General features: G+C 43.5%; 1 protein-coding gene across 6 annotated transcripts in view; it reads left to right on the top strand.

Moving 5' to 3' along the window:
• Positions 1–215: 215 nt before the first annotated feature.
• The window catches only part of CCDC12 (coiled-coil domain containing 12), an 86,470-nt gene continuing 71,536 nt past the window's right edge, over positions 216–15,149 (top strand). For 4 of the 6 annotated variants that reach the window (XM_030549832.1, XM_030549833.1, XM_030549834.1 and 1 more), the window contains exon 1: positions 216–338. In XM_030549832.1, the coding sequence (XP_030405692.1) occupies positions 234–338 (105 nt within the window). In that variant the 5' untranslated portion in view covers positions 216–233. Of the gene's footprint in view, positions 339–13,475; positions 13,524–15,149 lie in introns of those variants that run through there. The other 2 variants (XM_030549836.1, XM_030549837.1) reach the window with 1 other exon arrangement.

The raw sequence follows: 15,149 nt of genomic DNA on the forward strand, positions 1-15,149 counted from the left end.
CTGCTCCCCTCGCCCCGCTTCCTCTTCCTGCCCCAGCCCCTCTGCTCCCCTCCCACCTGCTTCCTCCTCCTGCCTCAGCCCCTCTGCTCCCCTCCCCCAGCCCCTCTGCTCCCTTCTCCTGCACCCGCCCCCGCCCGAGGCGCTCAGGCTCCGATCGATGCGCTCGGGGCTCCCCCTGGCCCTGAGGAGCCGCTCGATTGGCCGGGCCTGTCCCCTCCCCCGCGGTGGGGAAGATGGCGGCTCCCGCTGCCGGCTCCGGCGTGGGGCGGCTGCAGGAGGAGGCGCTGCGGCGGAGGGAGCGGCTCAAGGCCTTGCGGAGCCGGACGGGGGCGCACAAGGTGAGCCGGGCGGAACCCCGGGAGCCCAGTGGGGGAGGGGCAGGAGGAGCTGGCGGGGGCCCAGTGGGGCAGGGGGAAATGGGGGCTCTGGGGGAGGGGCAGAGGCAGAGGAGGAGCTGTTGGTGTAGCGGGATTGAGGAGCACCAAGTGTCACCCCGGGGTGGGAGCGCGGGAGCCCAGTGGGGGGCCCAGTGGGGGAGGGGCAGGAGGAGCTGGCGGGGGCCCTGTGGGGGAGGGGCAGGGGGCTCTGGGGAGGGGCAGGAGCGGGGGCAGAGGAGGAGCTGTGGGTGTAATGGGATCAGGAAGCACCAAGTGTCACCCCGGAGTGGGAGCGTGGGAGCCCAGTGGGGGAGAAGCAGGAGGAGCTGGTGACCCGGTCGGACCCTGATCCATAATTGGATTTCTGTGGACAGTCCCCTCCACCCCATTGACTTCGTAAAAGTTCTGTAATGCTTGTAGGGGATCCCCTGTGTGGATCAAATTGCAGAATCAGCACCCTACTCTGCTATTATTAATTCATTGTTACCTTTGCTCCATGGTGCTGTGTATTAGCCTTTGCTGGATAACCATGTACCCCTGTTGATGTACGAGCTTTGTTCTTCCACCTCTACTTTTCCGTTCCTGCTCTTGGCTGTTGTCTTGTCATTAGGGTGACCAGACAGCAAGTGTGAAAAATTGTGACAAGGGGTGTGGGGTAATTGGAGCCTATATAAGAAAAAGACCAAAAAATTGGGACTGTCTCTGTAAAATCAGGACATCTGATCACCCTACTTGTCATCCACCTTGTTTGCCTTGTGTTTGTTTTAGCTTGTAAGCTCCATAGGATCGTGTCTGCTGTCTGTATTGGATGGCACTTAGCTCATTTAGTTTTGGCTAGTGTTAAAATAATAAATAAGCCCCAATATGAAGTGCACAAATGGGGATCAGTGGTCAGAGTTAAGAATAAACTGGCGATTAATTCTATCATATTCAAATATTTTGTATTTTTATAGCAGTTTCTGATTTATTGGTTGGGGGGAGGGGTTCTAATTAATCCCCCAAACAATCTATCAGGAGGGTGTTACCTGCATGGTACTGATGGGAAAACTGAGACATGGGTGTGTGATTTGCTCAGACCATTCACATGTCAGTCCCATGATTATGACTTGGGAGTTTCATGGCTCTCAGTCCTGTGTTCATTGCTTATCACCTTGGTTTCCTAACTTTGTGCTTTGTGATGGTAAATTTGCAATGATGAAAAGTAGACTACCAGCCCCAGATCAGCTGTGTGGAAACACCTCGCAAGAGGACAGTAAATGAAAGAAGGGGTTGGTTTGGTGAGGGGAGAAAGAGCCCTTTGAAGGAGAAGGAAAGTTGGACATGAGTTCTATGGAGAGGTGAGAACTTACTCAACAATCACTGAGGAGAGGGCAATGAATGACTCAGATGGCTTGATCTTCATTTTCAGTGCCTGAACTCTGTGTGTAAAGTAGACAGAATTACCACGTCATGGATTTTGTCCTTCAGGGAAAAACCATTTACTTCATGATGCTGAGATTTGATATTGTCACATTGTGAGGTGACTACAGCGCTGTAACTGTACTTATTCCTGTACAGTAGATGATCTGTACCAATTGGTTAAAGGGTCTTGGCTACAAAAATCAGCCTAAAATCAGTAGCAGGTGTACACTACAGAGCACTGCAAAACACAACAGAAAATAGTATGTAGTCAACATACCTGGAGCCTTAGATTGTATGGAATAATAACTGCACCTTTGTATAGTACCTAGCACAATGGGATTCTGGTCCATGACGGCACCTTCTAGGCCTGTATTACTGTATTAATAATAATGTGGTGTTTTACTACCCTGTAATTATTTCTGGGATAATTAAAAATGGCCTTGCAGTCACTGCTTGCTGCATCACTCTGGATTGATCTTTAATTACTAAGGTGGTGGGGTTTGTATAAGTGTCTTGGCAGGTAAATTCAGGATGACCTTACAAAATGACTTAAGTCAGTTTTGGTCAGGGCATTCTCTTTTTCTCCCCAAAGGTGGAACTGGAAGATTGTGGGAAGGAGGGATGCAATTGTTGAGTCTCTTTAGGACAGTTTTATAGTCATTTTGGAGACACATACAGAACTTGTTTACCTGGGGCTTCTTGAAAACTATTAGTTCCACTTCTTTTATTATCCTTGGTCTTTAATGGGGGTTGCAGAAAATAAGACTCTAGTTTGTAGCCTATATGGACTGGCACATAAGATAAGGAACCAGGGGTAGCACAGAGCCTTTGTAATTTTTCTAGGTAATTTAAAAAAGGTGATGTATATTTTCCTTCCCTCTATTAAATCCCCTTCCTGTACATGGTACCATGTTTTGCCCTGTTCTTTTGTCTCTTGTCCTTTGGAGACAGATGAGGCTCAGCTTACACTGTGGGAGTCTTGTCATGTCTCTGGGACGGGGTGGCTAGCCTGAGAAGGAGCCGGAATTTACCTATGTACATTGCCAAAGAGCCACAGTAATGCCTCAGCAGCTGCCCCATCACTCCCCAGCACCTCCGCCTGCTGGCAGCCCCCACCAATCAGTGCCTACTCCCGCCTCCCCCCTCAATCAGCTATTTCACATGCGCAGGAGGCTATGGGGAGAGGGGGGAGGAGCAAGGGCATGGCAGGCTCAGGGGAAGGGGCAGGGGCCTTGGGGGAAGAGGTGGAGTGGGGGCAGGGCTTGGGGCAAAGCAGGGAGTTGAGCAGTGAGCACCCTTGCAGCAAATGGGAAAGTTAGTACCTAAAGCTTCAGCCCTGGAATCAGTGCCTCGGTAAGGAGCCATATATTAACCTCTGAAGAGCCACAGTTTGGCCACTCTTGCTCTAGGAGACGAGTCAGCTACAACTGTAGTGTCCATCTAGTGAGAAAGAGGCTAATTCTGAGACTTGCACTCTGTTTCCGCAGGTGTTGAGTCACTTCAGGCTGGTTAGAGTCTTTGGAAGTTCAGAAGAAATCCGTGCAGTTAAGAATTTGGGCTTTTCTAGAAAAACCTGTATTGCACTACACATCTGTAGTGCCTTTGATGTCATAGGCTTTACACCAGGTGTGAACTTGGCCCACATTTTCATTCGGTTGCTGGCTTAGACTTCATGATGTAAATCGTTTTCTCAGGCGAACTACAGAGTGAAAGCTTCCATTGTTGTGCTGCTCAGGAACATGCAAAATAAATGTGTTGACCTCTTTCTGGGTAGGAAACAGTTGCTTCATGCTGGGTGAGTGTAATGTGTGGCTTACTTAAGTAAACAATTGTAATGTGTGGCCAGATAATTTTTTGAGGCCCTGTTGGATCCCACTTAATTGTGGTGCTACACATTAATAAGAGAGCCTTTCCCTCGAAAGTAAAGAGGTATGCTCTTAAATTTACCTGGGTTGGTGTCCTTAAGAATTCCTGTAAGTTGGGTTGTATCGGTGCTTGACTTCGTTTCTGTATTATTTTCATAATAGGTGTGGACCAAATGATGACTTATCACTGCCTTCATTATTGGGGCTTGACCAACAACTGAATGTACATGGTGGATGTTTCTGAAGTAGCTCATAGGAGCATCAAGGTCATCAGCCAGAGCTTGAAAGTGTTGTTGTTGTTTGCCACTTTAAATAGTAAAATTGGAAAACATATTCCAAAATAAACTCCCTCTTAAAGAAAGGGATAACGTTTGTTGAGCTACACAGTAGAGGTGATTGTGATTGGTGCAGTGCACAGCATAATTACCTTATCTAAACTTGGCCTGTACAACATTTGAAAAGCCTGTAGTCGTTGCTATGCAATCTGAAATTTGGTCTGAACTCTTCTGACTCAATCCGTGCCACTGCTAAAGCTGATCTTATTCCCTGTGTGATACCATCAGCTGTCCCAGGTTCCAAGTGTACTGTATCACAAAGATACTGTAGTACAAGGTTTCTATCCTACACAAAACTGATGTATGCAGACTCTTGGCTCCGCTACAGACCCGTCAGTGGATCCAGCAGCAAGTATGGTAATAAAACCTAGCTTTCTGACTGTATTTCTGAGAAACTTTTCTCAGACCTTGTTTTTCTTTGTAAAGCATTTCCCTGTCACCGTTAAATATAGCTTGCGCCAAGATTAAGGCCATCTTTGGCTTGCAAGTTGCAGTGTATTTCAGACACTCTCAAACTGCAGTCATGTTTGACTCTAACTGGTGTTCAACAAGGTAGCCAAGTTTAAGGTCTTCTCATGGAGCATTTTATGGAGCAGTCAGTAATGGGAGCTTCTCGGGGGCAAAGTGACATGTTTCATGCTTCCATGCATTTCATGTGAGCAGCAGGGGTGGTTGTGTATGTTTAGGAAGCCAGTTCTAACGGTTCTACACCCGCTTACAATCAAAGTGTCTTGAAGACCAAGCTTCTCATGCTTTCTGCAAAGTACACAACGTTTTGTCTTTCTGACATGAAAATGGTAGCCACTTTCCGACTGTGGCCTTTAGCATGCACGCTTTATTCTCCCTCTTAAGATCAAATCAAAGTCTGCCTGGCCAAAGCTTCTGCTGGTAAACTTACCAGGCTCTAGATGTTGCTATGCAGCCTATTTCAGCTTGGCTGGAAAATTAAACAGCTGCTTGCCTTTGAACTACCTGACTGTAGCAGAAAAATCTAAACCACATCTCTTGGTTCTCCACTCACCATAGACCCCTGATCAGTGCACTAAAAAACACATTCAAGCTGAGGCCCAGCAGAGGTTCTTTCCAGGATGCTATCACCTTCTCCCAAAATATTGTATGTAGTTGGTACCAGTGAGGCCCATTCATCACCCCTCTTACTGGCAACTCAGTAGTTATGCTCTGCTCTGCCCCTTCTCCCCTTACCACTAAGTTCTTTGGTTCACTACCACTCAGCCCTTATGGTTACCCTCCCCTCTAACTGGCAGCTCAGTTTGCTTGTTGCTCAGATCCTGCACTCATCCTCCCTTGTTCTCTTCCAATGGGCAGGAAACCTGACACTTCTATTAACTCAGAGGGTGCTACTTCTTGTCTTGGGCTTCTAGGGACAGGGAGTTTTCCCCAGCTGGAAGATCGCTTCAAGCGAAGTGGCTAGCATGCATGGAAGGTGCTTTTAACCCTGTATGATTATTTGTGTTGTGATGGTGCCTAAGGGAGCTGCAGTCACGGACCAGGACCTGATTATACCACACAATTTTCCTAAAAGCTGATGTATTTGTGAGTAACTGGAGAAGGTGTAAAACTGATAAAAGCTTAAATAGCCTATGAAGGGACAACATGGGAACAGTGCTTTTTGAAGAATAAACTTCCTCTTTTTGTTTCTTTGTAGAGGAGGAAATGCACAGGACAGTGTTGTAATGCTTAATATGGCCTTGCACATTTTTCTGCAGGCTTAGGATATTTAAATATCTTTAAAAGAGTTTGGTTATATAATTGGCACTTAGCTGATGTTTTTGGTGCCACGTCCAATTAAGAGGAAAGCAGCACCAGTTTTTCTGATGCCAGCCTTGGTAACGCTCACATAATGATGTTGATCAGTCTTTTTAACTTTAAGAATTTTAATTTTGAAACAGAGTGAGAAGTGCTTCCAGCTCTTGGGGGGAAAAACAGGGGTTGTTCTCCTAAGTAACTGAGTGTACATCATATTATAGCTATGAGAGCAAGCCTCTCCCAAATGTGAACATAAGAGAGAACGCTTGGGGAGAAGTTTATCACTTAGTCATTCGGCACAGCAGTGAGGTGGAAGAATCTGACACTGCATGCATTTTATACAAAAGTGTAAAACTGCATGAAAAGTACTAGAAGCAGCAGCTGCATTTGTACTGTAGCTGCATCATAATTTTCTCAACTTGCTTAAATCTTATGGGGTTAATTCTAATTAATATACTAACATTTCTCTTATAGTACCGTGTAGTCCAGACCACTTACTGTCCGCTTCTTTCATATGACCTATCTTTTTTCCCATTAAACAGCTGAAAATCAAATAATTAAATCGAATGCTGTTTTTCGCCCTTTGTTAAGGTTATTATTGCTAAAGAATTAAGTTAGGCTCATTTTCAAGTTTAATACTACATGCCTGGTTGCTGTCAGTGGCCATCACTTATCTGTTGAGTGCAGCATCACTATCTGATTATAAATCTTGGAACACAATTAGAGAATATGGTCTTTTAGATTTATTTACAGCTTTTAGGCATGTGATTACCTGACTTCTAGTAAAAAGAACAGGAGTACTTGTGGCACCTTAGAGACTAACAAATTTATTTCAGCATAAGCTTTCGTGGGCTACAGCTCACTTCTTCAGATGACTTCTAGTGACACATGTCTAACTTTGTGTACTTCAGCAGTCGAATTGTCAATGGAACAACTCGCATGTAAGTGTTTGCAGGATTGGGACTGTAAAGCATACGCCTCAACATCATTCGTTTACAGTAAGTGAAAGTAAGATGGAGGGTAGTTGTATCATTCCTCATGGAAAATTGAAAACCCACTTGCACTGCAGGATTCAGCTGACTCTTTAGATCCTGGTACTGCAATTCCTAAATATGAAGTTACCTATATAAGAAACGCAGGATTGGGTCCAAAGTGCTGTTTGGAGCAGGGAAAACTCTTTTACAATTAACCCCAAATCAGAAGTTGGCCACTGGTATTAAATGGGCACACTTGCATGGAACCAACATCAAAACCTTTAGGGTTGGACTTCCTAACTGACATAGGAGCACAAGCTCTGTTGAATATCAATAGGACTTGTAAATCTAAATCACGTAAGCACTTAAAAATTCCATCCTTAGTACACAGAGAATCTTATTCCCACTTACCACAATTTTCCATTAAGCTAGTTGACATTATAAATTGTTAGTGTTATCTCTTTTTCTGTTGCAAATGTTTAAGAGGTTGTATGTAGTGATATTGTAACCATTTTGGTCCTGGGATATTAGAGACACAAAGTGGGTAAGGTAATATCTTTTATTGGACCAAATTCTGTTGATGAGAGAGACAAACACAGAGCTCTTCTTCAGGCCTGGGAAACAGCACATGTCAGAGCTAAATACAAGGTGGAACAGATTGTTTAGCACAAGCAGTTAACACATTTCAAGGGACCATTCAAGGTTTCTGTGTCAGTGCCTGCTGGTTGGGAAAGGTGGCTGCCAAGTTAAGGAAAATGGTCCACATTTTCCAGGGGTTCTCCGCTGGTGGTGATTTGTAGACTATGAAGAGTAATTTGTGCAGGTGAGGGGTAATAGAATACCTTGGTATTCACAATGTTGAGAGAGAGACCCAGGCTGTGATAGGCATCTGCAAAAAGGTTTAGGGTACTTTGCAGGTCGGCCTCTGTGTGTGCGAGAATGACACGGTCATCTTCATACTGAAGTCAGTGATGCCAAGCTCTGCTTGACACCAGTGTGAATGATGAATGGTTCGGTCTCTGAGCTGTTGCACAGAATGGTGGTAGTCATCCCATCGTGGAGTAGGCTGATGATGGAAATGAATTCTGTGGACAGCCCAACCTACACAGCACCTTGCATAGGGCATCATGATTGATAGAGTCGAAGGCCTTGGTTAGATCGATGAATGCCATGAACAGTTCCTGGTGTTTCTCTCTGCACTTCTCCTGAATCTGTCGCGCCACGAAGATCATGTCAGTTGTGCCTCAGGATGGCCTGTACCCACACTGTGATTCAGGGAGGAGTTCCTCGGGAAGGGGTGGGGGAGGCAGTTTAGTAGGACTCGGGCAAGAATCTTCCCTGTGATGGAGTGGAAAGCAGTACCTCTGTAGTTCCAGCACAAAGATTTGTCCCCTTTCTTAAATATTGTAACAACGTTGGCGTTCTTAAAGTCAGGTGAAATTTCTTTGCAGATCCAGATTTTGTCGAGGAGTTGGCAAAGTTTTTGCTGGAGCATTGTTCCACCAGCTTTAAAAACCTCAGCTGGGATGCTATCTTGGCTTGGTGTCTTGTGATTTTTTTTTTTTTTTGTCTGAGTGATGGCATGCCAGAAGATAGGACATCAACAAGGTGTTCCATTGTTGAGCATTGTGGAATAGACTTGATGGTGTCTTCAGAGACCATGGATTTGGGATTTAGTAGGCTCTCAAAATGCTCCTTTCAGCGTTGTTTAATGGCCACATTGTGCTTGAGGAGGTTGGAGCCATCCTGGGAATATAAGGTGCTTGGACCTTTGGAGCTTGGCCCATATGTAGCTTTTCTTGCTTGAAAGAAGCTTCTCATCCTGGTCTGCAAAAAACCCTGGATCTCAGAGGCTTCTCTTGCGACCGCTTATTTTTGATGTCATGTAGCCTACTTTGGCTTTGAGCAAGTGGTAAGCCTCATGTTTTCGTTGGTAGAGGAATCGTTTTGCCAGTTACAGAATGCAGTTCTTTCCTTTTAAATTAATGCTAGGATTTCCTCGTTGTTTTCGTCAACTCAAACTTGGTGCTGATAAGTGGAATATCCTACAGTTTCAGCACATGCACGGTGAGTGGTATTTTTAAGTTGATGCCTGTGCTCTTGAATGTCAGTGATGTTATCAGGCAAGTTAGTTTCTCAGACAGGTGTTACTGGAACGTCTTGCCGCTGGCTTGGTCTTGAAGTGTTTTGATGTTATACTGCTGTTGCTTAGTCTTTGGGTGTTTGCGGTGTGGTGGAGTGAGCTGCAGGTACATGAGTGATCTTACTAATAGATGGTCTGTCCAACAGTGATCTATACCTCTTGTGGTTTGTGTTATATGGAGTCAAATCTCGGGTTCTGACTATAACATAGTCAAGGAGATGCCAGTGTTTGGATCGAGGATGTTTCTAGGTGGTCTTAAATTTATTACTCTGTCTAACGATGGTATTTGTGATGAGCAGGTCGTGCTCCACACATTTGGTGAAGAGGAGAATACCATTGGGGCTTACATTTCCCACCCCTTCTTTGCCTATTGTGCTGCTCCAGAGTTGGGAGTCCTGTCTGATTCTGGCATTGAAATCTCCCAGGAGGATGAATTTGTCTGCTTTAGGTGTGGCTGTGAAGACTGCATTGAGAGCACTATAAAACTGTTCCCTGTTGTCTTCCTTATCATTGGTTGTTGCTGAGCTTGAGCTGAAGAGTCATGAGACGTTCATTGATCCCCACGGGAAGCTCCAAAAGCTGATTGGCGATCTTATTTTTGATGGCAAAGCCAATCCTGTAAATGCGTCTTTCTTCAGGTGGCTCTTTTCCAAAAGAAGATGTGTGAGATACACCCCATGTTGTGATAGGCATGTGTAGGGCTCATGGATATTGAAAGGTGTGTTGTGGTGGGTGTTGATCTTCGTAGCAGTGGAGATATGTCTGCAGATTTTGCATCTGTTGTTCTGGGAGGTTCTGGTGTTGTTTTGAGTTGGTATATCCTGATCTGTGGGGATCTTGCTTCTGATGATGAGCTTGGAGAGATTGGGGGTGGTTTGAAGGCCAGAAGGTGGGGTTCAGGAAAGATTTCTTTCAGGATGTGGTCCCCATTAAATATGGATTGCAGTTGTTTAATGATACCCCATATAGATTCCAGTGTGAGACAGCAGGTGACAACTAGGGGTGTGAGTTTGGAGGTGGTTTTATTTCTGTATTGAAGCAGGTTCTCTCAAAAGTGTTTGGGCGGCCCATTCCATGATGCAAGCTATTTCTCTGGTGGAGTGTCCTTGTTTGGTAAAGACAGTTTTAAGTGTGTTAATGTATATATATCCTGGATTTTCTACTCAGAGCATAGTCTGTGGTATCAGAGTCCCTGGCTGTGGATAACAAATTTCTTGATATATTTTAGGTGGTTATTGGATCTGTCCAGGTAGGTATGGTGGTCTGTGGGTTTCTTGTATATATAGTTATCTGTAGGATTCCATTTCTGGAGCTGATAGTGGTGTCCAGGAAGGTGTGGGAGTGTTCTAGAGATAGTTTAGCGGATGTGTGGTGGTTTTTGAAGTTGGGTGGAAATCTATGAGGGAGTTTAGGTCATTCATCCAGAGCATGTAAAAATCATTGATCTGTCTCAGGTGTATCATTGGTTTTGTGGTGCATTTATCCAAAAATTCTTCTTCAAGGTGACCCATGAAGAGGTTGGCATACTGGGAAGCCATCCTAGTACCCATTGCTATTTCCATGGTTTGGACAAAGTGTTTACTGTTGAATGTAAAATTGTTGTGTGTGAGGATGAAATGGATGAGTTTGGTGATGTATTTGAGGACGATATGAGGGTTGCCCATTATCTTGTAAATATTTGAGGCAGGCAACGCTGATGTCATTGTGAGGGATGTTGGTGTATAGGGAGGTGAAATCCATGGTCGCAAGAATAGTGTCTAAGAGATTGGCTCTTGAGAAACCACCTTATTTGTACATCTGCATCCGTCTATTTTAGGATTTTGACCTTCCGGCAATAAATGGATTCTTCAAAGGGCTACTTTATGAGCATGTACTGTGGTACATCTGTAAGTAGATGAAAACACTGTGTAAACTGGAGCATGCATTCATTAGAATTGTTGATGCCTCAATATATTCTAAACAGAGATTTTGGAATTAGGGTGACCGGATAGCAAGTGTGAAAAATCAGGATGGTGGGGTGGGGGGTAATAGGAGCCCATATAAAAATAAGCCCCAAATATCGGGACTGTTCCTATAAAATCGGGACATCTGGTCACCCTATTTGGAATCCATCTACCATATACTGTTTTGAAAACCGAGCATGTAAAATGGTTTTTCTTAGTTGCTGTTGGATACCACAGATGTGCCAATGTGTGGTCCCAATAGTTAGGTTCGCTGTAGGGAGGCATTTTGATTTTAATTACAATACATAACAAAGTATGGTTTAGTTCTTTCCTCACTGCTAGTACTATAGTGAAGCCGTGGGTCTGTGAATTATCCATATAAAAGAATCAGCTGAGCTGTTTTGCCTTTCTTGTGAGCTGAGCCCTTTTCACACAACCAGTTACTTAGTAATATTTTTAGCAATATATTTTCGAACAGTGCAGTTGTCTTAAACACTGCTTTGTAATCTGGGCTGTTACTGCTTAATCTCTAATGTTGAAATAATTGTGTGTGTAACCTTTAGGTTTTGAAATGAGGGAGGAAATGTTCATTGGCTGCTGCTGGTGTGATAAAGTCTGTGGCTTGCTGTTGCTAGGGGAGGAAGCTGCTACCATATTGTTAATTCAGACTACTTGAGAAAGGGAGGATGTTTATTAAAATCAAGCACTGAAAATTGTGAGGCCTCACTGTGTGGTGAATTACTGAGTATTTTCATCTGCGTGCTATTAGTTGGTTCCTTCTAAAAGATTTGGATGACAGGAGAGTTGGAATAGAGAGAAAAAGCTTTATTACTGCAGAGATCAAACTCTCCATACGAATATATAGATACAAGGCATGTGCAGTGCAGCACAAATACTAAGCACAAAAGTAGTAGATCTGTTTTAGAGGGAGGCTGTTAACTTGTAAGCTGATCGGTTTCAAACAAAGCTAAAACCAGTCTTAGGTTCTACACTTGTGCTGTTTCCCCGTCCAGTGTTTTGTGGTTTTTAATTTTTGTTTTCCATTTTCTAAAATGAGTTACTCTCTGCCATTGCTGTCTGAAAGACTCACACAAACGGGAAAATGACTATTCAGGGGAAACAGTGAAAATGACTAGACACAGTGCTCCTAAATGCACTAAGGAAATAAATGGGGGATATTTTCCAGTGATCTATCAATTTATAATAATTACTTTAACAAAAGTAGGTAAAATTTCAGACAAGTGGTTGTTTTTTATCTTTATGTACTTGTTTCTTTGTCTTTGAATCATATCTAACTTGTATGTTGTGTTTTTGACATAGGAAGACATAGTCAAACTAGACCGAGGAGTCGTGGGGCTTCCATCACTTCCTTTGAGAGACAGATGTGGTGTAGAGCAGTGGCTCTCCACCTTTCCAGACTATTGTGCCCCTTTCAGGAGTCTGATTTGTCTTGCGTACCCTGAAGTTTCACCTCACTTAAAAACGACTTGCTAACACAATCAGAGAAAAAAAATACAAAAGTGTCACAGCACACTGTTCCTGAGAAATTGCTTATTTTTTCATTTTTACAACATAATTATGAAATAAATCAATTGGAATATAAATACTGTTCTTACATTTCAGCGTACATAGAGCAATATTTAAACAAGTCATTGCATGAAATTTTATCTTGTACTGACTTCTCTAGTGCTTTTTATGTAGCATGTTGTAAACGAGGCAAATATCTGGATGAGTTGATGTACCCCCGGAAGATCTCTGCGTAACCCCAGGGGGCTGCATACCTCTGGTTGAGAACCGCTGGTATAGAGCTTAGGAAAGCCAAAGAGAGGCTGGTTCACATCCTCCTTTCCTACTGATGGGCAAACTGAAGCTGAGAGGTGGTCACCTGCCTGTGGTCAATGACAAGTGAATGGTGAACTCAGAATTCCCTGGCTCCTAGTTCTACCTTTAGACTACAAGTCCACACATCTCCAAGGTGGCTGTCTCCTTCTGTATGGCAGCATGTGACCACATTTCATTTCTATTTCTTGCTATCTAGGTGTTTTCACGCTCTTTGCTTTTTAATTTTTAAAGCAGCTTTGTTGTTGGTTGAGGTGAGTATTTAACAGAGCTAGGTTACTACAAATAGATGCTAATGGCAAACTAAACGTGACTAACACTTTTTTTCATGTGTTGATGCTTTTCGCAGTTTCCATAAGATGCTACGTTCCAGTTTTGAATAAAAGCAGCAAAGCAATCTAACACACTGGCATTTAGAGGCAAATCTTTGAAAACTGCTGCAAATTCAGTTGAATATCTTCCCTTTCCCCAGTGTAAAAACATTGTAATATAATAAAACCCGGTGATTCCCATATTTATTTTGTAAATGAGGATTAATTTTCACATGAGAAACTGCCAATAAGTTTATGGGATCGGATTTTCACGATACTCATTATCTTGACTTATTTTTGCATTGCCATGGTAATGGGCAGAGAGTTTTTACATCGTTTTTCCTTTTTTCCAGATGTACTCATAAAAAAGATTAACTGCTCCTTTTCAACACAAACTGTGCTGCACTAAAACCTTGGCTCCTTTAATCTGCTGCTCAGTGGTCCCAGCTGTGCATTCTGACTCTTTCTGCTGGAGCTTTTGAGTGGGGTCCATGGAAATAGATGACTGACATGAGGCATCTTTTCATCTGGTCGTATGTTCGCAGTGAATGGACACAAGCTCCAGAGGGTAATGCAAAGGCAGACAAGTTATGAAATTAATACTAAACCTGAGTGTGACAGCTCTCCTATGGTACACATCCTCTACCCCTTTGCTTCAAATGAAACTTATGATGTCACCTGCTTCCGGCCCATCAGAAATTTTTGTTCAGTTTGTTTAAATAGCCCAGTGTGGGAGAATCAGGGCACCTTTTTTCCACTGGAATTTAAACTACCTTGTTTTTTGAAGGAAGTGAGCAGTGAATCTGGGGGCAGCATCAACGTGGTTTTGGGCCCTTGCTGTTAATCGCCTGAAGTTGGCTCACTTGAATTGAATAGCTTGCTGTCTGTTGGAGAATAATGTGGTTAAAACGCGATCTGAACCCCTCCCGCCCACGCACTTGTTTGATTCTCTTTTTCTAACACCTTCTCTGAAACTTGAAAATGTGTCTGGCTACAGATCTGGTTAGGTTCCATTTGACAGTCCACTATCTCTTGTTAATGGGGCTTAACATTTGTTTTCTTTAAAATCTTAGTTCCCTAAATACAGCCAATGCACATCATTCTGCTATTTGAAATGTCTCGCCCACAGCATGAATGTTTCAAAGGTTATGTATTTACAGCCACAGAAAAATAATCTGAAACACAGATATTCAGTGACTGGAAGGTAGGGGTGTATGTGTGTGTGAACTTTCAGGCGCCTCCTTCGGCTGTGAAAGTGGTACAGAAAATTGGGAACCAAAACTGATTATCCTAAGCGGTGAATACCATCTGAATGGATTTAGGAAACTTGCAGTGGATGTTTCATAAAAGAATTACCCTCCTTGGATAGAGCCATGTGAGGGATATCATGGGCGGGCCAAGCAATATCACAAAGAGGTGTAATGGAGTGACCACAGAGAGACGCCATGAGCATGACATGAGATGCCTGACGTTACAGGCTGGGTCTGAGATGTACCGCTTTGCAAAGGGTCATAGCAGAAGGGGCAAGCTGGAATAGGAGGTTACATTCTCTAGAAGTATAAAATTTTGTTTATTCACTATAACACAAAAGGTACCTGTCTAGATCAGCTTTTGCAGCAGTTAAAATGAGATGTGTGTGCTGGTTCTTTTGTTTTATCTACCATTGCGTTCATTCCTTTTTTGTGTCACAGGCACTAATAGATTTATTCTTGCAACTCCTCTGTGAGGCATTACCCCATTGTATAGATGGGGATTTGAGGCACATAGAAAAGTCACACAAGAAGTCTATGGCAGAGCTGGTAATAAAACTTGGACCTTGTGGGTCCCAATCAATACCTTAGCCACCAGACCTTCCTTCTTCTAATAAGATTTTCTCTTATTAAATAAATCTTGTTTTACTAAACTTTGGGTTGGGGCTGTCTGGGAATTTCATGCTTGCTGTCTGAGATGAAACAACTGTCAAAGCCTCTAAGAAAAGACAGGGAAATAAGGCTGTTTGGCCCCAGCCCTTTGGGGATTCTCTGTCAAAGGGTACAGACTAAGGATTCCTCTCCAGTAATGTGTCACTTCCATGGCCCTCTCCCACATGCACAGAGGATGTACCCAGTTACAGCAGACTAGAGGTGGGCTTAAGGAATTAAGGTGACAGGAGTATCGACAACTAGGAGAAAGGGGGAAGAGGGGCGCTTAATAT

Source organism: Gopherus evgoodei, chromosome 2 (genome assembly GCF_007399415.2).
Source record: "Gopherus evgoodei ecotype Sinaloan lineage chromosome 2, rGopEvg1_v1.p, whole genome shotgun sequence".
In the NCBI taxonomy this organism is placed as follows: domain Eukaryota; kingdom Metazoa; phylum Chordata; order Testudines; family Testudinidae; genus Gopherus; species Gopherus evgoodei.